Consider the following 24,911-nt stretch of genomic DNA (forward strand, 5'->3'; position numbering starts at 1 on the left):
GGGTTATGACCGATAAATCACGGGGTGGGAAAGAAATCAAAACGGGTGTGAATGACTATATACTCATATAAAATTTAATACGATCCCTCATTTGTAACAATGTCTTTTCCGGTATAATTAACTAATTTACAAGTTGAGAAAAATATTTCTTCCTTCGATTTTTTGTACACATGATTATTCTATAAGAAGCACATAATAATATACGTTGAGTAAAAAAGTTATCCATTAACACGTAAGTCTACGATACATTGGTTTGAGTATTTACATAATTAGATCGACATGGATCACGCTATTTATAGTCGGACTATAAATTATTATTACGGCCTTGCTCGCGACAAGTTATAAATAATTATCGCCATAGAAATTTCTTTTTTATTATTATTCTATGTATCATACGAGATCTCCAATTATTAACGCCGTATGCGGGCAGTAACGCCAGTTTTTATGCTTCTCGTTAAATTAGCCTAATATCAAACACAGGTTAAATTACGTATAAAATTAGTATAGCACATCTAAACAAAGGCACTTTGTAATCTCAAGTCGTTGGCAACGCGATATCCGTCAAAATTTCATTCCTATATAAAATAACTTATTATCGTTAATCGTATGTAACTTAATACTTTATCACCTGCGTGAGTATTATATCGATCGTTGTATATTTCGCGGATTTAAACTAAGTCGCAATTCTTAAAAGTTAGACGGAAAGTTAGTAATTTCACAAAGTTAGTTTACGCCCGCTATAACTTTAGGCTTATAAACTACCTACTACCTTAGGTGTAAAATATATTGCATAACTTTTCATTGAATAGCTTCTGGTGCAGTCTTCAACAATGCGTACGCATGGCTTGCATTCAAGGCACGGTAGGTGGATCTTTCATTATTTACGATGTACTCCCTGTAAAATTAATTTATAACGCGTGGACCGTCCGTGTCATAGGAAATGTATCAAATTTTCTCTCGCGCTTTCGAAGCCACTTCACGTGGTTATCATGGGCAGAGGCTGGAGGTACTCGCGCATCGCCGCGGGCGACGGCAGCAGGTATCCGTCGCAGTCGAGGGCGTCCGGTGTGCGTATGGTCACGGGACCCTGCGGTGGCCTGGGCAGCGAACTGATCTGGCTGGGCTTGTTCTGGGTCTTTTCGAGCTTCTCCAGGATGTCGACGAAGCGCAGACGATCTCGGGGCTCCGTCTTCCAGCAGTCCCTCATTATCTGGCAGACGTACGGGGGACAGTCTTCCGGGGGGATCAGCATTATGCCTTGGAGGATCAGCTTCACGACCTGCGGGACGCGCGTTTTTTTATTGACGGCTCGTCTACCCGTTCGTTACTTTGGAATATAAAGTCAGAATAATTTCACGTACCTCCTCGTTGTTGTGTCCGTAGTAGGGTTGCTTTCCGAAGGAGTAGACCTCCCAGAGAACGACTCCGAAGCTCCAAACGTCGCTTTCCAGGGTGAATCTCCCGTACATCACGCTCTCCGGAGACATCCAACGCACCGGCAATAACCGCGAGCCGCCGATCTAGTCGCAACGAACATTTTTTTTTTTTTTGTTCAAAATTCGAATATCAGCAAAAACTTAGGTAAATAAGCCAAACTCTCGATTCCATACCTTGTAGTAGTCGCAGGTGTAGACGTCGCGCGACATGCCGAAGTCGGCGATTTTAACGACGAGTCCGGAGCCCACCAGGCAGTTCCTGCAGGCGAGATCCCGATGAACGAATCTTTGCGCCGAGAGGTAGGTCATGCCCGCGGCTATCTGCGTCGTTATCCAGTGGAGGGAGTCCTGCGGCACGATAAAAGACGACGTTGACAGGCCTGCGCTTATACGCTTTGGAGGGGGAGGGGGGGGGTCTGAATTTGGTACTGACCTTGGTCAACGGTTGCAGTCCGGGGGTCGGCGTGCGTAGCGTGGCCGAGTTCGCCCGGAGAACCTCGGCCAAGTCACCGTAGGGCATGTACTCGAAGACCATCCAGGGACTGCTGCTGCTGTCGCGCAGAACGACTCCGACGAGAGAGAGGATGTTGTCGTGGCGGAAGGTCGACATTATGTCGACCTCGCGCATGAAGTCCTCCTCGGCCTCGCGGCTCGCCGTGTCCTTTAGGACCTTTATCGCCACTATCTCCGTCGCGTCTTCGCAGGTCAGCTCACCTGGTGGTCGCAAAGGGGGGGGGGGGTGATGGCGCGTAATATTAGAAAAGAAAATACACATACACTCGTAAATAGATTATAGATTCTCGGACTCACCTTTGAAGACTTTTCCGAAGCAGCCCTCGCCGATGTCTTGGAGGAAGACGAGCGAGTCTCTCGGGAGAATTGGCACTTCCGGCGAGGCGCAAGTGAAGTACTGGGGATTCGGCGTGTATTTGTTGGCCAGCAGTAGACTCGTTTTCAAGTTCATCGGCGACGCCTGCGAAGCGCGCAATAATGTCTTATAAGTATGTACTAAAAAATCGAAAGCCGCGTATACGTTGATACGCACCTCGAGATCGCCGCGCTTGGACTTTGCGTTGAAATTGCGTCGTTTGCAGTAGTATATCAGACCGAACACCAGAGCCAGGACTACGACGCAGCCCATGACGATGCCGGTGACTTCGGGTACCCTCGACGGTTCCAATCTCTCGACCTGCTTCGATTCCGGGAGGACCGTCGTGCTGTTGGTGCCGTTTCCGGGCGCCAGTATGATGTTGCGGATGGGGTTAGGTCCTTTGGAAACTGCGGACGTGGTGAAGATACGCATGAATGTGGCGATTCTACGGATAATATCTCAGAGGGCACAATCGAACGCGTTTTCAAAGTATTTACCTTTCGAGCGATTGAGGCACTTGAGATCGGCGGTGGGCTCGGACTTGTCGTGCGGGCAGATGCACTTGGAGGTGGTCGCGTCGACCTTGAGACAGGCGGCCTCCAAGCCGCACATCCCCGGCTTCTCGGAGCAGTTGACGCTCGGCGCTGTCGCCGTCTGATCCATCCCCAGCGATTCCGAGTCTGTAACGTAAGGGCCGCGGTATAAACCTTTTGTCATGTAATTGGGTCGAGCAGCTAAAGCAATATACATAAAGCAAATCCACGAAACTCGTGCATCTGACGATTGTTCCGCGGACACGATCTATTATAGGCATCATAGCTCGCTCTCGTAGGAGTGAAAATTCTGACGCTCCTCCAAACAATCTCGAGGCTGCACGTGTTTACAAAGGCTCCGCCGGCGGAATATTTGTAGTAATATGAATTTCCAAATTCTGCAGCAGAGAGAGAGAGAGAGAGAGAGAGAGAGAGAGGGGGGGGGGGGGCGGCGTTTATTTGCTCCCGATCGACGACTGTTATTCTTGTCCACGTGGGCAAACACGCGCGCACTAAGAGCGTCTCTCTTCTCTCGCTCTCTAAGTGCAAGCTGTATTCTTTTCCTCTCGAAACGACGTGTTTAGCCGCGGCCGCGTAAAGGGAGCAGTTGTAAATGCCGCCGATTTCACTTTCGAACACAAAAGCGAGATCGATGAGGGCGTTTTACATCCATGAATTTCCGATTCGATTCGCGCCTGCCGAGCGATGTATGCCGGCCTATGCAAATCCAGCTCTGGATCGCGGCTGCGGAACGAAAGGGTATTATGCCCGTCCGAGAATTTTTCTTCCAAGGATGCTATTCGACACGAGCGTCGCAGCGTGTGTCTCTGAAAAGAAACATTCAATTAATTGATAAATCCTCGACTCGGTCGAGATATAAACAAATTCTGCCCTTCTTGAGACGCGCGTTACGCCACACGCGATCTACAGAATTCGAAAAGCAATGTTAACGAGGCCACTCGAATCGTTTACACAGTAGCGCGGTATACTCGATGCGGCATAATATACACAGCGGCGGCGGCGGCGGCGAGCACGCAACAACGCTGCAAGCGGCCATATATCTCTTTCTTTCGCGGTGGCTCGCGATAACTTTTACGAGTTTATTTATTTCCCTCAAGCTCGAGTCCGTCCGATGCTGCTGCTGCGGACAAACGATTTTTCCATACACACGACGTCGGCTCGTCGGGGATGAGGCGGTAATCGCTCGAAGCGATTACAAAATACCGCGACGTATAACCGTATATTTCGGTGCTCTTTCTCTCTCTCTCTCTCTCTCCCTCGACGCGTATCTCTAAACGATTATGGCTTACGAGAGCTACCGCTACCTCGGATAAATACGGCCGAAGTTTCTTCCTACTCGTATGCATGCGTGTGTAATAGGATACGCTCGAGAGAGCTGCATCAGTATACAAATGTGTGAGAAGAGAGCGAAATCAGTGTATTATATTTGCGACGTCGCTAATTAATTTTCTGCTCGGCGCGATTAATCGCTGCTTCCCCCCCCCTCTCTCTCTCGAGTTGCATCAGGGCATCGTTTGTATACAGACGATGGCTCCTTGACGAACGTAACGAGGAAAACAAAAGCGTCGACGGAGCAAAGTGCTCGCGGATACGCGATTGTTTCGAGCTGTAATCAGTCGGCTTGCGCTATGTGTGTGTTCGGAGTTTTCAGCGCGGTTTAATGTGGCGTTTAATTTCAGTTTCTCAACTTATTTGACGCTTTAGCCGCCGCAATTCTATCGACTCGTTCGACGCTTACTTACCGGCTTTCTTTTCCCATATTAATTTTTTATCACCTCGACGATTAGTTTGCCAAGGGGTGATTTTAAAACGCTGAAATTCGATTTTTTAATGGCTTTTTCTCTGCCTATATAAAACTGAGGGATAATGTTCTTCGCGAGTGTGATAATTGCTGTCGAAGGGTCCTGCGCGACGCGGCAATTAAAACTTCTTGCTACTATACTATTATACTATTATAGACGCGCGAGAAATCGACGTTTTCGTTGCAATAACTCCGCTAATTCTTCTCAACTCAAACTTATTATTTTATGCACGACGCGCCACCGCAGGTATTACACGAGCGTTTCCACGAAAAAAATATGCACTGCGAAAATTATTTTCCCGGAAATGCTCGTATCCGCAGTGGCGCATGGGAATAAGGGCCAAAAGCGCTTCAGTGCAAGCTGTATATTGAGCGCTTGCGCCGGAATATTGTTATGCAAATGTAATCAACGAAGCAAGTTTTCTAGTATGGATACTGGCTTCTCGAAACTTGAGCAACAAAAATTACGCGCACCTTTCCATCTCAACTTATTGCCAATAACGTCGTTTAATTGAAACGTCAGCTGCGTTCGCGTATGATTTTAATGAAATTTCGACCTGCAGGGACACTGCGCGTTTAATCGATGAACGTTATGCGGCTGGCAGAAATGAATCGCTCGGAGTGTCAAATTATCAATAATTATATACTTTAGCATCCTTCACACGTGTAAAATCACAAGTTATTCCACAACGGCATTCGATCGACAGGATTAAACTCGAATTCTGCAGCCGCAGCGAAACTCGTACGCAATATTATACAGTTCCCTCTCGTCTAGATCCACATATACCACTAGTCCTGCGTCTCGTCCTGACGCTTATACATATACTTATTTACCAGCCTCGAAACTCGTCCCTCGCGGCAAGCTTTCCGTCTCTCTGTCTCTATTACTCTCGCGCACACGCACGCACAGAGGCGGCATTCATTTGCCTGGGTGCGCTGCGGCGGTGCCCCGTAACGGGTCAGAGCGTTATCTGTGCGGTCCAGCGGTCCCCGACAACGGGCTTCGCTGTATGTGTATATATTACGGGCGCGAGAGCAATACTTTATATATTTATATATATGTACATCATTTATACTATGTATACCTACCTATATATAGGCACTGAACCAACTTTTAATTGAACTCTACAATAATGGATGTAGCTCAATAAATGATGAACTTATACGTAAGTTACTATTTCACAGATTAGAACGACTTTACGACTAAATTAAACGACACAATGCTCAAATAACGTTTATACGTTTTTGACGAAATTGTAAGAAGACATTTTATTATTGGGATTTATGTTGTGCCAAAAAAATTATTAAAAAAAAAAAAAGAACTAAAATATATATTTTTTGAAGTTGGATCTGATCTAGAAGAAAAAGTAGCAAAGAAAAAATCGAACCAACTCCAATTTCTATATCTTTTGAGCATGGATAAGCTTAAACAATCTACGGTGGATATAGATACGATAAATAATATATTCGGCAATACTTATTTTAAAATCAACAAAGAGTTGCAAGAATTAGTTGGACTATGGCCATATCAAAAAGGCTTCAGTGTCCGTGTTGTGCAAACGATTATGCTATTTGTTCTTTCATTCATTATGATACCACACGTAAGTATTGGAATAATTTTAACTACTTTTTTACTTTTAAGCCAAACACGCAGATGAGATTTTATAGATTTTATATTGTATAAATTAAAAATTGTGTACAGCTGAATGGAATAAGAGTATGGTGTGGCAAGGATTTGGGAATCTGTTCAGAAAATATAGCAGCAACGATTTATCTTTCGGGTTGTTTCTTGAAATATTTGGTCGTACTCCTTTGTAAAAGAGATGTATTAAAAAATAACTAACTTATAATTTTTATATACATGCATATTCTCGTTACATATTGAAATTTTTGTTTTAAATTTTGCAGATATCTAAAGTATACGAGAAGATTGCCATTAATTGGTTAACGATTAATGATCCTAATGAAAGAGTGATATTAGATAAGTTTTCGAGTTTGGGAAAACTCAAATCTATCGGATATACTGGTATTTATATTTGTTTCATTTACGCGTGATATTTTTTACTTTTGTTTTGATGAGGCTACAATTAATTTTTAATAATCTGAACTAATTTATTATGGTTGCAGTATACGTATCTGCTGCTGGTATTGGTTTTTCTCAATTCGCACTTTTACCGTTTGCTTTTGATTATTTTTCACCATTACAAAATGGCTCTCGACCAAAAATACGAATTGTTAGAGCAGAATTTTTCGTAGACCCTATTGAGTATTACTGGCATATCTACGCTACATACTGTATAGTTACGTTTGTAAGTGCATTTACTATTATATCAATCGACACGTCCTATACTGCCGTCGTACATCAAAATCTTGGCATTTTTAACATAGTCAAGTAAGATTAACAATAATAATAATTTTATAACGAGATTCTGGTGCTACGAAAAAATGCAGCCAGTTCCGCAATATTGATGTGCAACATTTTTTCGAAGCACTAGTTTAGCCCATTTTTCTTCATTCGTTTATAGGTTTACTTTTAAAGTCTTAATGAATGTCAAAAATTTAACTATTTAATATAGTTTCTAGTGAGAATTAGTTATAAAAAAACGATTCATTAAGAGTGTTACGCATGATTTTCTAGTAATTAACAAAAGTCCGTCTCTACTATTTCCCGCACGCGCTAAGCACCCGAACCTCTTTAAAGCAACATTAAATTATTATATTTAACATTTTGTAAAATAATTTTATTTTAATGTTTGTTAGATATCGTTTATCTTTAGCAAAGAAAGCCGTTGGCACCTCTAAAGATCTAGCATATGAACAAATTATTTCCGCTGTTCGTTTGCATCAAGATTCATTAGGGTTTAGTATCATTTTTGTCATACTATTTATTATTTGTGGAAGGAATAACAATTACTACAAGTTCATCAACAATGATTACTATGTAACCATATATTTTTCAAATTCCAGGTTCAACAATCTAATTGAAGTTACGTATAGAGTCTGTTTTCTTCTTCTAATTCTCGTCTGCATATCTTTTCTCACTTTTGGAGCAATTACGGTAACGCTAAATGGTCAAATGCATGATTTGCTTTGACAACTCATTTATTTAAATAGAAATATCGATCCAAAACTTTTTTAGATTCTAGAAAATTCTGACAATTGGATAGATATAGTACGATTAGGTTCAATTGAAGTCGGTGCAGTAATTCATCTATTTTATTTAAGCTGGCCAGGGCAGTTAGTGGTTAGTGAAAGTGAAGAACTTTATTATTACACGTATGTCCAATATCTATTTTTTCTCGAAGTATTACGACAATTGTTATAAATAATGTTTTAAAAACGTTTACAGATATAATAATGAATGGTACAACTTATCGGCAGAATCAAAAACATTATTGCATTTTATGATGTTGCGGTGCATAAACCCATGTTGTTTAACAGCTGCAGGATTATACGTTATGAATTTTGAAAACTATGGAGCGGTAATAATAATTCTCAACGACTATTATGTATATCAAGCAGAATTCAATGTAAATGATGACATTTTTTATTTTCAGATCATCAAATCGACAGTTTCCTACATTACAGTTTTATCTTCATTCAGAGAATAGTAAATATGAGATTTATTGGGTAAGGAGATTTGTAAAAGTGCCATTGTGTAAAACACTAAGGTTATTCGTAAAACATAAAATTATAGTCGATAAAATTTGTGATTGCAATAATGAGAATATATTTTCAAGTACAAAACATGATTTTTTGTCAGTCTTATTTTGCTGTAGCTGTAGCTATATACAGGTGCTCGTTCCTTGCGTTTTGATTCTGTTAACATAGATACATTTTTAGGAAAAATCGTTCTTATTAACTCTTCTTATAATACTGAAAATTCCGTCATGGAATAATCAGTTAGGTTGTACTAGACAGATTTTTTGGAGATGATTTTTTTTGTCTGTTACCAGTTTTTTGTAAGGTATACCAGGTCAATAAGCTAATAATTTTCTATCAGAACACACATACGTACCTGAAAAGACGCGAAGGATAGTTAACGTACTCAATTTTTTCACTCTACGTTATTCGGGTGTCATACATACATATTGTATTTAAGTAGAATTCAATTTATGTTTACTTATATTGAAATAGACTTTTTATTGAAATTTTTCTCTGCGTCATTATTTTTACCTGGTTTTTGAGAGTAGCGAGTAAATTGGACGTTGTATTCGGAAAGATTCACACAGAAATATAGCGTTTAGCATTATTTATACTTATGGTTTATAACACAAACATAAACACATTATGGATGTAATATTAGTAAAATTTCATATCTTCAGTCCGAACCGTAGGTTAATCGTTGGCTATAACTTTTTTATAGCATTAAGAATATTACTCAAACATGGTTGAGCACGTCGATTTATTTGATTTATTATCTACTAAGGACATCAAATTTAATTAAAATAAATTTTTATTCAAGCCTGAATTAAAGCTTTGCTTCTACAATCATCGAGTACCTTAAAAGTATGAATCTCAAGTTCACATCACTTTCTAGTATTGCGTCTATATATAGTATTTTGTTATGTAAATTGTCAACCATTTAGAGTTCGCTTTACTTCCACCGCGTAAGAACGAAACTTCTGATTAAAACTTTTAATTGCTTTAAATTGAAATCTACGAGTGTACGTCTTAATAAATATTGAACTTTGATTTAATTCATTTGGCGGTTTCTAAGTGACTAAACGTGTACTTGAAAACAATGTTAAACTGCACTTTTTTGTATTGTTATCTGTTGTAAAAGTGTATTGCTATAAAATAACAATTTAAAATATTTTTGTAAGCTACTTTTTTTAAAAGAATTAACTAAAATTGCTTTATTTAGTGCGTGTATGTAAATTTTAAGTAAGTAGTTAGGACTGTGTCCGAGTAAAACAGACGTACAGATGTTAGAAAATGTTATGTATAGCCGAAACTAAAAATATTATTAAAGTTTTATTAAAATGAATTTCAATTCAAGCTTTAAATGTTTCTCTCCTCCCGACAAGGCAAAGTGCAGCCCTTTTATAGATGCAATCAAGCGACGCTCTTTTACCCGACACCCCGCTCTGACAACTTATATTGATTTGTGACTGCGGTTTCAGTCGAGTGTGTATGTGTGTGTGTGTGTGTGTGTGTGTATAATGAATTAGTTTCAAAATTGTAGACGTTTTATTTTTATTCTAAAATATTTGTCTGCTAAGTTTTACTAATGATTTTTCTCTACATTGTTATTACTAGATGCGAATATTCAAGTTAACTAGAGAAAGCGTATTGAAAAGAAAGTTAAACAATAAAATTTAAATACCGAAACGAATTTTTTTGAAGCGTAGCTTTATTACAGTATTTCTCATTTTAATCAATAACGTCATCAACTGTATGAATTTTTTTCATATAAGCAGACGTTGAGCATATTCTAAAAATGAACGGTTTTGAAACATCTAGCTTAAATTCAAAGATAATAAATGAGGTTTTTGATAACACTTATTTTAAAATTAACAAAATATTGCAAGAATTGATTGGAATATGGCCTTATCAGAAGAGATTTGATGCATTAATTAAACAATTTATTGTAATACTCATTCTCAGTATGGTGGCAATGCCACATGTACGTATAAAAAGTTAACAATGAATAAATAATTAATCCCAATAATAATATTTATATAAATATTTTGTTTAAAGATAAATGGAATAAGAGTATGGTGTGGCAAGGATTTAGGCCTTTGTGCAGAAAATTTAGCGGGAGTTACTTATGCTTCAGGAGTTTGCACAAAATATTTTGTTGTGACGCGCAGTAAAGATCAAGTATTAAAAATATGTAACTTATTTGTACAAACTAGATTCGTCTTGCATCTAATGGTGTGATTCTAAATTTTACAGATGACCAAAGTATATGAGAAGATTACATCGAATTGGTTGACCATTACTGATCCCGATGAAAGAGTTATATTAAATAAGTTTGCACTATTAGGGAAATATAAATCTATTGGATACGTTGGTAAATAAGTTTAATTTATTTGCCATACTGATATTGCTTGATTTGATTAATTTAAATGTTTACGAATTTATTGTACTGTCAATGTATTGCAGGATACATAACCGTTGCTGCTATTTGTTTTTCTCAACTTGGTCTTTTGCCTATACTCATTGATGTAGTTTTACCTTTGCAAAACGGAACCCGAGAAAAACTACGAGTTGTTAAAGCGGAATTCGGCGTGGATCCTTATGATTATTACTGGCATATTTACGGTGCATACTGTGCAATCAGTGTTGTAAGTTCAGGAGTATTAATGGCAATCGACACTTCTTATACTGCAGTCGTACATCAAAATTTAGCCATTTTTAACATTGTTAAGTAAGAGTTTCTAATTCATAATAATATGCGGTAAGTAATCATTTTGTCTAACGTGAGCATCGGTCATTCAGGTATAGATTAACTCAAGCAAAAAGAGCCGTTAATACCGTTAAAGATGTTGCTTATGAGCAAATTATCTCCGCTATTCGTCTACATCAAGATTCATTGGAGTTCAGTAACGATTTTTTAAATACTGTTTATGAAATATATTTATCTGTAGGCAGTTCAATTATTAATGTAATCACAGGTTTAACAATCTTATTGAACATACATATGATGTATCCTTTCTTATTTTGATACTCATATGTGTTACTTTTCTCACTTTTGGGGCCATAACGGTAATATCAAAATACATCGCTCGAAATTGTTACGATTGATTAATCCATCGTACGACAACATTTACTCATGCATTTTTCAGATTATGGAAGAATCTGATAGTTATCTAGATATGTTTCGGCTGAGTCTACTTGAATGCGGTGTTTGCATACATTTATTTTATTTAAGTTGGCCAGGTCAGTTGGTCGTTACTGAAAGCGAAGATCTTTATTATTACACGTATGTCCAATATCTATTTTTTTCTTTCACGAAATGTTATGACAGTTGTTATGAATGATGTCTTGAAAACTTTCACAGATACAACAACGAGTGGTACAACTTGTCGGAAAAATCAAAAACGTTATTAAAATTTATGATGTTACGATGCATGAAGCCGTGTTGCTTGACTGCTGCGGGATTGTACGTTATGAATTTTGAAAATTATGGAGCAGTAACGACAACTTTTATCGATCATCGGATTATTCTTTAAACGTCGTGTGCATTGAATTTAAAAAAAATACTCTTTATTATCTTTCAGATAATTAAATCAACAGTCTCCTACATAACAGTCGTAGCCTCTTTTAGAGAAGACTAAAGATTCGCCAAGTATACCAAAATAATCATGAAACATAAAATCTACTAGTCGCACAAAGTCTATTAGTCGCGAGAAGGATATAATATTCCAGAAAAAAAGAGAAATTTATTTTTTCTACATCTTGCCTCATTTATACATCATGTGCCACGTGATAACATACGCCAACTTTGTATGCTCGAACACCATCAATAAATAATCTATATGTTGCATTACAGAGAGCCAGTTGCTCATGAATACTCAACGGCACGCGCTGTCTTCGATCGAAAACCACCGCGTCGGCGCCACATGCATAATACTTTTATCATAATCAGGTTAATGCAATTTATCTCCTCTATAGAAGCCGAGTCGAGCTTGTCTGCATGTACGATCGCCAAGGTAAATCAGCGACTATTCGTTGCGTCTCGCGCGAAATAAATACACGCGTCAACGGCACAATCCAACTGATTTTCGTTCACATAATGTATGCAGCGAGATGTGTATGTGTCAGCGCGCTATCAGACATCGTGCAGTCCCTATCTGAAGCCCATAAACCGCAAGCGCTAGCTAGCATCGCCTGCATCGGAATGCAAGCGACCTTTCGCGTGCGGTAATATACGAATTGCGCATATGGAAACACTATATGCTCGCGCGGATGCTACACACACACACACACACTCTCCTCGGCCTCCGTTGATCCGAATGCAAAATAATGGCCCTGGTATCGGAGCTGACAGATATAGATATAGCGCGCGTCTACATAAAGCGGGTACTGTACATATAGCCGAGACTTATAATAAATGAGCGCGGAATCGACGAGAGATCGTATTAGATTAGCCGCGGCCGGCTGGAAAGCCACACGCGTTACGTAAGACGCCGCTGCTGTATTGTTGCTTTTTTACGGAGCGAAACGGACGTTGATCGACGATTCTGCAAAGATGCGTGCGCTAGTGCTGTAATATGTAAATCTAGCTTTCGCTCTCGGAATTCCGGGGAAGTGTTTCGCGCCACGCGAAGCTGTATAATGTGTACTGATAAGCCCATATTTTTCGGAGATTCGAATCCGCCGCTGATTGACTTGTAGAATGTTACGACGTGGTTTCTGGAGATCCGCGCAGCTGTCGCGTGCGGTTGATAATCTGTTGTATTCCAATTTCTCGTGTATACTCGCATTGGAGGCTGTATCGCTAATTGCGCCGTATACTTGGAATATAGGCGCGACGGATGATTTTCTGGTTGCATAAATAAAGCACAGTTCGAATTCTCATCGTCGCTCAATTACTCGTAATGCCGATAAAAGATTTTCAATGTTGACGCGATAATTAGAGTACACCCAAGGGATCTAATTCTGTTTCTAGTACCGCTACGGAGCATCACCGGCTAATCTCCTTCTATATTAAAATCTCCGTAGGATTTTCACTCAAGCACTTGAAAATTCAACGGTGAACTCTGCGCGGCCAAAGCGCTATGGGTGTACCTCTATAATATCGACACATTGTACAATCCGAACCACGCAGCCGATCGAGTAGCGCCTAAGCCGCGCATTATCCATTTTTCTGCAGCGTCATTAGAATTCATATGCGAAGCGATTCACGTGTGGGTATATATATATATATATATATATATATATATATATATATATATATATAAATATTTCAGAAGAGCTCTCGTGAAGCGCGCACAGAAGCCCCGCCGTAAAAGAATAACTCGCTGATGCGGCGCACGAGGGCGAGCGAGAGAGCAGCGGCAAAAAGCCGATAATGCGCGCGATAAATCTAAATAGACAAGCCGCGCGCTCGAGATAGAGATTAGGAAAGAGAGCACGAGGCTCGGAGATGCTTACTGCCTATATGCTTATAACTCTCTACCCTTTTCTATAGGTTATATATACGATTATGCGTATACGAGAGGCGCGTTTCAGCTGGCTGTATTTCTGTATTTATAATATATATATATATATAATCGAAGATCGCGTGGGCGGCTGATACACAATACGCGGCTTTCAGAGGCCGGAGACACTTGCGCGCCTTGTGTTTTTGCTTCTCGGGGTGCGTCTTATAGACGTAACGGTAGTCCTGATGACGCTGCTCGAGTTGACGCTCTCCGCGCGAGAGGCGGCTGTATAAATAGTCGACCGCAGGCGATAGCCCGAGAAGCGCGTTGCGAAACATTGTTAAAAAATACACTTCGCGTTCGCAACGTCCAACGATAAGTGCTCTCGCGCGACACCGACTTTTTCACATTATTCGATTTCGATTATCTCGCTCTCGCGGAATATTGTAGCTGCTCCTGCCGCGCGGCGGACTTTGAAGCATCGCGCTGTTCCGAGTCTCTATTATTTTCGCGCGCGTTCGGAACTCGACAATCTGCGGAGTACAGGTGTGCGCCGCGGTGGCCGCATCGTGTGTACAAGCGCTCCAGCAGCTTGACGCGGGAGACAAATTGACGGCCGTAACTCGCGAACGAGGCGCCTACGTATGATGGCATTAGAAATCCACGAGCGCGGCTGATGCTGCGCTTCGTTCCTCGGGCTACCGCGAGATTATTCAATGTGTATAACGGTCCCGTGCACTACACTGCGCTTTGCACACAATGCCAGAGAGGAGCTGTTAGTCATCGTGTGAATTCGATTCGCTCGATCTTACCGACAAATTTCATTGCGAGTATGCGTGTGTACGTGTGTGTTGAGCTTATTAACGAGCTATTCTAGATTCCGCGAATCGAATATGTTTAGCGCTTCTCGCGGCGAGGCAACAATGGCTCGTTCGTCGCGTATAGCGTAATGCGTTTTCGTGTAGCTTTCCTTTTCAATGAGCGTCTCGGAATGGATTTTCTTGATTGATTTCCCAGACGGCGATCGCGCAATTACGACGCGGAACAATGCGATGGATCGATATAGAACATGTATGCGAGAGAGATTTAAAAAAAAAATGAGGCTCGGAGTAAATGGGCTTCTCGCGTTATTCCGCTTTAACGACGCGCTAACGATCTTAAAACAGCCTCCGCTCGAGATCGCGCGGCCGGATTGGGATCCGAATCGATTAAACCGTTAATGGGTACGCCTATATTACGTTCCGATTGATTTTCATGAACTTTGCTCCGCTGGCACATCGGGTAATACGACATGACAAATAAACTTGATAGGCTTGGGAAAACCAACTGCGAAAATCGTGTCTTCGACGCAAGCTCAGCCATACGGTTTCGCACCTTATTGTACAAGGGATACAGCCTACACTCGATATACCAAAAACAAATGATTCCGTGAATCACTGCCCGCGCGCGAATGACGAATGAGAACAGCTGTTTACACTCGGCACAATTAATACCCTCTATCTCTCTCTCTCTCTCTCTCTCTATCCGCACATGCAGCCGATATTAAACGCAGCGCAAAAGGTTCTTGAACCATCGATTACAGCGTCGCACGCATCCCATCCGTACCTGACGATCGCAGCTCCGTCGACGCGACGCCTTGACCCCTGGGCAGTCGTCTCCAGCTCATTTTCCTCCGCCTCCGGGACGTCTTGGCCATTCAGGCGAGCATCATCACCTGCTACTGCTGCTCCCGATCCTTTCAGCTTACTCCGCTCGGCTCGACCGCGGCATGTCGCTCGGCCGCGGAAATTACCGATCTCCCGCTAACTCGAACGCTCTAATTGGCCCCCCGAGAGCGTTGTACGCTTGGCCAGAGTCTCTTAGGGTCACTAATTTTCCTCTCGCCGCACACGCGCACTCTTATTCAGGGCTGATTTTTCAAGCGATAAATCGGTTCGCCGATCGGCACGTGTCACAACAAGATATTCGCACTATGGAGCAGCAGCGAGCGGTCCCACAAGTATATCACTCGCGATCCGGAAGCGAGTGGGCGCGCGAAGGATCCCCGGTAAAAAGGAGGTGGAGAGAGAGAGAGAGAGAGAGAGAGAGAGACTGCACTACACACTACTCGCTGGGCTTTGCTACGACTGGCACTGCCGCCGAGGCAACGTCAACTCCCTCGCAGCGTCTTGCGCTTGAGAGTCCGCCCATGCGAGAGCGCTCTATCTCGAGAGAGGAGAGAGATCGCTCGGCTATCTCCCTCTCTTTCTTCCCTTTTTATCTCGGTATATCTCTCTGCCTTTCGCTCCCTCCCCCCCCCTCTCTCTCTCTCTCTCTCTCGCTACTGCTTGACTTTGGTTGCTTCATCGTCTCTGTGTGTGTGTGTACGTGCGCGCAAATGAGTTTTCGACTCGAGGGTGTTTGGCTTTGGGTAGGACGCGCGGTTTTATGGAGATCCTCGCGAGCGGGCTTTTCGAGTTTGTTTTTCTTTTGGCTTTCGCTTCGAGAGACTATTGTGTGCTAATGTGCGGGGCCTCGCTTGGGCTTGGGTTTTATTTTTTCTTTTAGCAACGGGCATAATAGTTTGGGATTGTTTTTAACATAACCGACCGATGATTCGAACGCTGTGATCAATAGATGTACCACAAGGCGCTGAAAATCATCATGTTTTCGACGGCAGCTCCGCCTATAATCTTCGTTTATTTTCGTAATGCTCGCTCTCTCGCGCGCTGGCATCTCGCTAGGAAGGGTAGGAAAAAGAGGCCCAAAAGTGGGGGAAACGACGGCAGCGGCGCTGCTGCACAATCGGCACCACGTGCTCCCTCTCTTCCCGCGATCGAGAGAAGAACAGTAAACACTTTATCAGCAAATGCTCGGCCTTTTTTAATCAGCGGCAGACGCGCGAGTTCGGCCTCTTCCATGTCCCTCTCTCTCTCTCTCTCTCTCTCTCTCTCTCTCTCTCTCTCTCTCTCTCTCTTTCTCACTCGCAGGTTTTTTGTCGAAATCGGCCAAGAAACGGGCCGAGGGATTTATAAGGCTGTATACACCGCCTGTCGGCGCGTACGTCAAAGTGCAGGCTTATTTTTGGTCGCCGCGATCGCCGTAATCGATTAGTGTATACGAACCGACAGCGCTTTTTCTCGGGGAGAGATTTATCGGAGGTATGATACGCACAGCTCGTGTACTGTTTATTCGATGATTTAACGAGCGAGGCTCGTTATACGCGCTCCCGGTAATGATAAAAGTCAAGGCCGCGAACGGATGTGCCCCCCAACGTGTAAAAAAGCTGCTGCCCAAGTTATTGGCTCATTTGCATAAGAACGCATTACAGCGTCGCGAGAGGGCCGCTTATTTTCCGAAACTCTGCTCGCGCCGCGAGATTCATATCAATACGCTGGACTGTTGGGATTTTCGAGAAACGAAAACGTACATATACACGCGCGCACAATCGGCCCATTATGCGAGCATACGTCAGGTTTCATTCATAAACCGGAAGCCTTTAAATTGCGCTTCTCCCAGGCCGTAATAAAAATCTCCGGACGCGCGCGATAAACGCGTTATAATTCTGAATCGACAAAGGGAATTAACTCAATTAGATGCACGCGTGTAAAAAATGACTGCTCAAAGGTACATATAGGCGGCCACAAATCGTTCGCCGCGCGCGGCTTCTATTATATTTTAACTGTTAATCCCCGAGCGCGCGCGCGTAAGTCGGCGAGATGAGTTGAGCCCCGTTGGATTATGAAAATACGGCTGGTAATCTCTCTTTCTCTCGTGGGAAGAAAATAGCCCTTGTTTTGAAAAGGCCACCGCTCGAGCGCGCGCGCCGATAACGTATTATGTGTAATAGTGTCAGAGTTCAGCGAATTAAAAAAAAGCTTCTCTATCGTTCTCGCATTTCACGTGTCATTTGCTCGCGCGGACGTTCGTTCTTTTTCCCTCCGATTTCTCGGAGAAAGTTATATTGTTTTCGACGGCGCTGCGGCTTTTCTGTGCCGAGCGTTCAACTTTTATCGCCGATGCAGTGAATACTACGCGCGGATCTATTATCCGCGAGGTATATACGTGGTCCGTATCTGCTCGTTGATGATGGACGATTTTTATTAAAATGATGTAAAGTCAGCGGTGAATGACGACTGTTGGAGAGGAAAAATTCATTGCATCATTTTATCTAAAAATTCCAAGCTCGGCGCAAACCGTCGAACATACGGAGCTCGATCGTCTATCGAGAAAAAACGAAACATCTGCGGTCGCGCAGCGCCGCGAAAAAAGCCCGTCGCTCCATTAACGATCGAAAAAGTAGCGCTTTCCTGTAACCCGAGAGATCAGGTAGCACATCCTCTTTTTTTCTCCATATCCCCCGAAAAAAAAACCTCCTTACCTCGCTCCACAAATCTCGCTTGTCGCGAGTCAAAGGGGTCGTCGGCACGCGCCTATAAATAAAAAAGGTAAAAACGCCGCTAAAAGTAAAAAAAAAACACTTCGGAAAGCTCGGCCGAATTGCGCAACGAGTGACAGGCCGAGACTGACGTAGGCAAAGTAGTCGCGACTGTCTCTCTCTCTCTCTCTCTCTCTCTCTCTCTCTCTCGAGAAAAAAAAGCTCAGGAAGCGAGATATATTCGTTAATACGTTCGAAGAGCCGCGTGTTTGTGCAGCGTCGGTCCACCTGGTCGCGTGTACACGCGTGTACGAGAATAGCGAGAGAAAACGTTCGAAGAGAGTCGTTGCAGCGCTGCTTGGATTGCATCGATTTTCGCCTTTTGTTCCCGAGTCTGCGTATACTTTCTACTGGTAGCGGTAGTCGTGGGTGTGTATTAGAGAGACACTTTTGAAGCCGCGCGGGATCTTTGTCTCTCACTTTCCGAGTGGCTGTGTATTTTCGGCGTGCGGTTGAAGAACTCGTTAGGCGATTGACGGATCTTATTCCGACCGCGTGACTCCTCGCCCCGGCGATGCGGAAAATTTTTTCCTCGCTTATCCATTTTGAAAATTCGTAATGTGTATAAAGCGCTGCAGCCGCGTGAATATTTATTTTCGAGCTCCATTTGAAATTCAAACGGCGCAAAGCCGCGCGTCCGTCCCGAGAAGCGGCCGCGTATACATCTTTCTCGTGTATAATCCGAGAAACTCGCGCTCATGACGCTTAAGCTCTTCTCTTCCGCGCGCAAAGAAAAGCACAGCGGAGAGTGTGTCGGCGGCGGCTCTCTTAAAGAGCCGTAAAAAAGGGTGGAAAAAGTGGTAGGAACAAAGTCTTCCTCTTCCACGTCTCTCTCTCTCTCTCTTGAATAACACGTGCGGAAGTGCAGCAGCGAGTACAGACACACACACACACACACACATACAAGAGGGCGCTTTAAATCTCGGACAGATGCCGACTTGCGGGCTGTAAGGGGTACTGGCTAAAATAATAAAGCTGCAGTTCTGCCGCTGGCTCTCTCTCTCTCTCTCTCTCTCTCTCTCCGGAAAAGAGAGCGTGTGTTTGTGTTTCTAGACACCGTTGAGGTACACCGAGAGGGTATTGTTCGGTAGGGGGGCAGGACATAAGTGAAATTCGATAGCCGCGCTGCGGCACTGAAATAGACGTCTTCTTCCGGAAATCGAGACGCGGAAATGTGAATTCGATTTTCGACTGATAAGACGGTGTCTATACGCCCGGTAGTAGCGACGTGGGTGGCTATAGGCCCCGAAAACTTTACACGTACAGTGCTAATCCTTGGGCAAACAGTTTCCTCGACGGGAAGGATCTTCTTGGATTTCGGGAAGCTGAGGATCTTGCGCCGCGCGTGTAAGAGTACAAATTACGCCGCATGTGCAGCGCGACCGCCGCGTCGGACGTCACTCCGAGTTTGTTGACTTTGAGGATTCTGGAAGTGTATATCCCGCGGCCTGTGTGGCTTCGACTTTTCCGTTTGCGTTTATAATCATCGCGGTTGCAGCTCTTGATTTAAAATTCGACAGAAAAAAAAAAAATATCGACACGTGTCTCATCCGAAAATATAATAAGCCAGCTCCGAATCTCCCGGAGCCGCAAACAAGGGCCGCAAAGGCGATTAGAGAAGCGAGTCGATGACTGGGCATTGGGACAAATCATTTCCCGGACAAAAGAGCCCAAACACAGTAGAGGCACTAAATATAGGACCGTGTATATCTCTGCCCATCGACATAACAGACGCACACATAGAGCCGCAGAGCTCAGATAGCGCAGACGAGATAACACTGCGGGATTAGTCGGGGGCCGCACGAGCGGAAGGTTCGTTAGAGAGACGTAGCTATATGTAAATGGGCTTATGATGCCAGACGAGGTGACTAATAGCCCGTGTCACCGGGACAATGCAGGTATTATCGATTTTTCCCCAACGACACGCGCCGATGTTCACTACTACTCCGTTATTCGCTGCAGCTGTTCCGCGCTCTTTTCAATCTCTCTCGGAAAGCAAAATACGTAAGCTCGCGCGCGGAATAATTAAACGACGCTCGGCTGATGTTGGAGAGAGAGAGAGAAAGTCGCGATAAAAACGCTGCTCGACGCATTATTGCTGATTCGTTATGGTTGTAAAAAAGTCGCCCGATAAAAAGTAGGTTATCCGGCGTATCATCTTTTTTTTAAAGAACGATCACGTTTTTCCCGGCCGTAAAACGTGTGTGTGTGTGTGTATTTTCGCATTAACGCCGGCGATTTTTATCGCTCTCGAGAGTGTATACTACTGTTAAACTGCGTCTCTCTCTCTCTCTCTCTCTCTCTCTCTCTCGAGTGTGTGTGTGATTCGTTCGCGCGTAACGCGCAGCTCGCAATAACGATCAAAAAATTTCCCCGAACCGGTAGTAAATTTTCAAGAGCGCGATAAATCGCGATACCCGGCGAAAGTTCGCGGGCGCGCGAACGTTTGAGATTTCGACCGCTGATACTCAGCCAAGTCACGCGAGAGGATACCGAAACGCTTTTCCATCAGCCTTATACTCGCACTCGCTGCAGTGCGAGAGAAAGAGCTATGCTGGACTGCTCGGATTACAGGCCGTCGGCTGGGCTGCTGAGGGACAGCCTGGCCAAGAGGAGCCGCGAGTTCGTGCTCGAGAATTCGCTCCACGTGGTCCCTTACTTTATCGACCCGTCGAGGTCGATTTACGAAAGGTACGTGCGCGTATACTCGATTTCCTTTTCCGATTCGCTCAGCGTATTATGTGCACCGTAGGTGCGAGATCGAGTCGAGAGTGCGCGCGCGTTGCGAAATAAATATGGTACTTTGCTGAGCGAGCCGCTTTGATTTGTTTAAACGCCTGCGAGAGCGAGGCCTTAAAGACTCGACTTTACGATCGCTCGACGATTATTCTCTCGGGGCAATTCATATTTTTAGTAACGTAACTAGTAATCGGATTTGCATCTTTATATTTCGCAAAGCGGGGAATAAATAGTGAGAGATATGAAGCTGATAGGATTGTCAGCTGCGGTAATCGGTGTGTAGTAATCCGTGGATTTTATTTCGCTTCGCTTTATTGCAGAGTTATTTATACATCGTGCGTACAGAGGAATTGATGTGTTGTTACAGCGGGGAAAGCTTCTTCGAAAATATATAGTTTGATTTCGCTGTCAACAAGACTAGCCATGGATCTTATCGCTCGTTTTATCTGTACGCATGTTTTTGTTTACATCGCTTCAAAATGGCTAAACCGAGTTCATAGTCCATTTTTATTTTTTTTTTTTTTTATTTTTATCAAAACACGTTACACTTTCAAGATTCGTCTGGTTTCTCATCTTCAACGTCTCGGTAATCTCGGCTGTCGCAACGATCATGACGATCTGGGAAAAATTCCAAACATCGCCGACCCTGACGTATCTTCACATAGAGAGAGAAAACTCGACGCTGGATTTCCCAAACGTCTATCTCTGCTTCGACGAGAGCCATCTGAACTTTTCCGAATCGCATTTGACTCCGGTAAGCGCGACTTCAAAGAGCTATAATTTTTGCGACAACTTTTAATGAGGCTCCTCTGCACGGCGAGTTTTGTCGCTGACGTTATTTCTTCCGCTTTTCAGTCGCAAGCGGAGATATTGCGAGCTCTTTACACGTGGGAGGGCAATCCCCCGGGATTTGGAAACGAGGACATGGGAGAGGTTTCAGGGCCTCTCGGAAGGTACTTGCTTCGAGTCGCTCCGGAATGCGGAGAATTTTTCTCCGACTGCGAATTCGGGTTAGTCTGTTTTGATTCAAAACTTCGTTCATCATCGGTCTAAAAGTGTTAAATTTAGACAAAAATCCCTCGACTGCGCAGATTCGTTCGCGAGCAGAGTCGCCACTCCGGGCGGCGTTTGCTGCGAATTCCGGAGCAGAGCCATCGAGAGAGACGATTCCTCCTGGAGTTTACGCTTTCTGCCGAGTCAGTATCCTATAAGGTAAACGTTGATTCAGCTATACGCCGATTAATAGCCCGTCGGCGGAGCATTCGACTCGGGAAAATAATGTATACCAGCAGCCGTGAAGGCGAATTCTGAAAGAACACGTTACACATCTCTCGGTAAATTCCAGCGTGCACGTGACGGGTAGATCCGAAGGTCCTCCCATTTACGGGCAGCAGCCGACTTACGTAATGAGCGGGCCGTCCTCTATCCAGCTGAGTCTGACGGTCACGAAGACGGCCAGCAGTCTGCGCTTCCTCACTAGGTCCCAGCGCAAGTGCGACTTTCCGGAGGAGAGTCCCTCCCACGTCCACTGCGAGAGAGCACACGTCGAGAAAACGTTCAAATCGAAGTGCGGCTGTCTTCCTTGGTTCTACGCTTCCGGTCAGGCCGAGGACTGTCCCTTGAGCAAGTACCAGTGTCTCTCCGAGATCGATTCCAAGCAGGTATGCGGCCGAAAGTATTGAAATCTAAAAGTATAAGACTTGGATGAAAATTCACCTCAGTTGGCAGATCCCAACTGCCACATGTCCTGCGACCACACGGCCTACAATTGCGAGAAGATCGAGCGCGCGGGCGACTCGAGCGAAGTTCGCTTCCTGAGCTGGCCGGACGTGCGCTTTCGGCGCTCGACGCGCTTCGGCTGGTTGGACCTCCTCGTCTCGTTCGGGGGCGTCGCCGGCTGCTTCCTCGGCTACTCCATCATCACCAGCCTCGAGGGCTTGTACTACTTCACGCTGCGCACCTACTGCGGCGCTGTGCTCGGTGTGCCGAAGAGCAGGTTCAACGTCCAGGTCCAGCCTAGAGAAGTCAAGAGGCTGCAGGGAGAAGCTAAGGAAAGGGTTGCTGCTGATGGATTTTCTGATCAGCTGAAGCTGCGGTATCTCAAGGACTATTGATAGATATTATTACATAGGACTATGAATGAAAACAAGAGTGCGATTATAAAATAAATGTATATATTTATTTCAGATTTTTCAAATCCTTCGTTTCACTTGTTTCGCCTAGTTTTATGTTACGCATTCGAGATACATCCCGACTCCGTGAAAATCGCTTCTATAATTTTTTTTTATTTATATACACACACACACATATATGTGTGTGTATATCCAAGCAGCGGTAGCACACGAGAATTTTTGGTGTTTGTTTGTTTTCTTTCTTACTATAGCGATCTTTGACTTTCGCATATGATCGCCTCCACTTCAATTTCAGGTCCGAAACGACATGAACGGAAATTAAGGCGGCGCACGACACACTCTTGTATATCAAAATCATGCCGTATCGTGTAATTTTCTCATATATAATAATAACTCTGAAACGATCGAAGAAACTCAAATCGCCTTTGCTCTGATACGCTGCAACGCTTCTGATTCTAGCTATTGTACTTTTTTTTTCGTTTAATATCTGCGCGTTTTAATTCTTAAATTTTTGAAATTCAACAGTGTCATAGCGTCGTTACAACGTAGTAGTATCAACTAAAGATTCTCTGTGATATAATCTATGCTCATATACTTTACAACGAAAGCCTCATCAACTGTATACCGTGCAACTCTTTTCTGGTCCCTAGAAAACCGATGATTTCAAACTGAGATTATGTTTACGTATTTAATGTGTAATAATAACGTTATAATATAGATTGGAGCTTTAAAATTCATTTCTAGTATATATAATTTATTAATTCGATAACGTTAACGATAGTTCCTTCAAAAAGTCGAAGCGTTCTGCATTGCGAGAAACGATATAGTTTCCATAAGTACATAACTCATCCTGAAATTCAAAAATCGCCTCTACGATTTATACCTACAGACTTCTTTTATAATATCAATACGATTCGAATATTTCGCCTAAATTAAATCATCGTTGCGATGAGTACAATTTTGATTGCTTTTCATATTCCATTTTTTTTCTACCTAACTCATGCGTATCTCACTCGCGTAATTTTTTTTTGTCCACGTTTCGCTCGTGTCTGCGCTACGTTCGTTTCGCGGTGCTGGACAAATACGTCGTCGAGTACTTTATTAATGGCAAAAGTGTGACGATTAAGGAAAATCGCGTGACTGTTCGGAAAATTTTTGCTCGCCTTGCGTTTGTGTGTTTTTATGCGATATTGTAACATTTAAATTGTATCAAAATACACTTCGATTACAAATGCGCGATGAATGTCTCTAATGCCGTTTATTACATATATCAATGTGGAAAAACGATCTCTGCGATGTACATTATCACGGCAATTAATGAAGTACTCAAGTCAAAACTTGTCCGACACATAGGTTTTTAGCTTTATACTTTTTCGCCTTAAGTCTAAATTGAAATCAAATATAATGTAGATAAAGGACTATACTGACTGGAAAGAAAGTATGTATATATATATTTCGTTTAAAAATCTCTCAATCAACGAGTATTTTTATGTTCGTGTATAATCGCATGGAATGTTCTCTCCCTCTTTTTTTTCACCATTTCGCTCCGATCGCACACTGCGTCGTCATACATAAAATCGACGCATGAATCGTTCGTGTGTATATATAATATAATATTACGCTTTTTTTTTTCATAAGTTTTACATTTTATACATTACGTCCAAAGTGCGTAGAAAGTTCAGTTGAATTATATCCTCTTGTATACAATTTATTCATAAGAAGACGCGCGTGTAAGAATCAGGGGAGTTTTTTTAGTTCGTACAATATACTTTTTGACTTTAAATCTATGTTTTATATATTCTCATGTTAATAAAAGCTTATCTCGCGATTTATTTATTTCACCTTTTTAATAACGGATGCAGTATG

General features: G+C 43.0%; 4 protein-coding genes across 12 annotated transcripts; 3 read left to right on the forward strand and 1 right to left on the reverse strand.

Moving 5' to 3' along the window:
• Positions 1–60: 60 nt before the first annotated feature.
• LOC100118404 (muscle, skeletal receptor tyrosine protein kinase-like) lies at positions 61–15,986 on the reverse strand. 2 transcript variants are annotated; one of them, XM_001602328.6, is made up of 8 exons: positions 15,363–15,986; positions 2,805–2,987; positions 2,482–2,714; positions 2,247–2,409; positions 1,870–2,150; positions 1,611–1,784; positions 1,362–1,520; positions 61–1,279 (listed from the first exon to the last, which is right to left on the reverse strand). In XM_001602328.6, the coding sequence occupies exons 1-8, from the start codon at positions 15,451–15,453 to the stop codon at positions 977–979; spliced, it is 1,587 nt and encodes a 528-aa protein (XP_001602378.2). In that variant the 5' UTR covers positions 15,454–15,986; the 3' UTR covers positions 61–976. The 2 variants fall into 2 exon arrangements, with proteins under 2 accessions (XP_001602378.2, XP_016838510.1); XM_016983021.2 differs by lacking the exon at positions 15,363–15,986 and adding an exon at positions 3,056–3,137.
• Positions 5,809–8,409, forward strand: Or145 (odorant receptor 145). 3 transcript variants are annotated; one of them, XM_031922514.1, is made up of 10 exons: positions 5,809–5,918; positions 6,007–6,263; positions 6,365–6,487; positions 6,571–6,688; positions 6,790–7,054; positions 7,423–7,521; positions 7,630–7,720; positions 7,802–7,938; positions 8,012–8,144; positions 8,220–8,409. In XM_031922514.1, exons 2-10 carry the CDS (start codon positions 6,078–6,080, stop codon positions 8,271–8,273), a joined length of 1,206 nt encoding a protein of 401 aa, XP_031778374.1. In that variant the 5' UTR covers positions 5,809–5,918; positions 6,007–6,077; the 3' UTR covers positions 8,274–8,409. The 3 variants fall into 3 exon arrangements, with proteins under 3 accessions (XP_031778374.1, XP_031778375.1, NP_001177546.1); XM_031922515.1 differs by lacking the exon at positions 7,423–7,521; NM_001190617.1 differs by lacking the exon at positions 5,809–5,918 and having other exon boundaries at positions 6,078–6,263; positions 8,220–8,273.
• On the forward strand, positions 9,428–12,162 carry Or146 (odorant receptor 146). Of its 3 annotated transcripts, XM_032596350.1 has the most exons (10): positions 9,434–9,483; positions 9,925–10,291; positions 10,366–10,488; positions 10,564–10,681; positions 10,774–11,038; positions 11,110–11,208; positions 11,286–11,376; positions 11,457–11,593; positions 11,672–11,804; positions 11,892–12,162. In XM_032596350.1, exons 2-10 carry the CDS (start codon positions 10,106–10,108, stop codon positions 11,946–11,948), a joined length of 1,209 nt encoding a protein of 402 aa, XP_032452241.1. In that variant the 5' UTR covers positions 9,434–9,483; positions 9,925–10,105; the 3' UTR covers positions 11,949–12,162. The 3 variants fall into 3 exon arrangements, with proteins under 3 accessions (XP_016837030.1, XP_032452241.1, NP_001177547.1); XM_016981541.3 differs by having other exon boundaries at positions 9,428–10,291; positions 11,672–11,773; NM_001190618.1 differs by lacking the exon at positions 9,434–9,483 and having other exon boundaries at positions 10,106–10,291; positions 11,892–11,948.
• On the forward strand, positions 12,244–24,877 carry LOC103316673 (sodium channel protein Nach). Of its 4 annotated transcripts, none has more exons than XM_031923775.1 (6): positions 12,244–12,323; positions 21,469–21,667; positions 21,769–21,923; positions 21,982–22,125; positions 22,259–22,574; positions 22,635–24,877. In XM_031923775.1, exons 2-6 carry the CDS (start codon positions 21,524–21,526, stop codon positions 23,025–23,027), a joined length of 1,152 nt encoding a protein of 383 aa, XP_031779635.1. In that variant the 5' UTR covers positions 12,244–12,323; positions 21,469–21,523; the 3' UTR covers positions 23,028–24,877. The 4 variants fall into 4 exon arrangements, with proteins under 4 accessions (XP_031779635.1, XP_016838512.1, XP_016838513.1 ...); XM_016983023.2 differs by lacking the exon at positions 12,244–12,323 and adding an exon at positions 15,932–20,865; XM_016983024.2 differs by lacking the exon at positions 12,244–12,323 and adding an exon at positions 15,932–20,865 and having other exon boundaries at positions 22,021–22,125.
• Positions 24,878–24,911: the final 34 nt, after the last annotated feature.

Source organism: Nasonia vitripennis, chromosome 2, assembly GCF_009193385.2.
Source record: "Nasonia vitripennis strain AsymCx chromosome 2, Nvit_psr_1.1, whole genome shotgun sequence".
Lineage (NCBI taxonomy): Eukaryota > Metazoa > Arthropoda > Insecta > Hymenoptera > Pteromalidae > Nasonia > Nasonia vitripennis.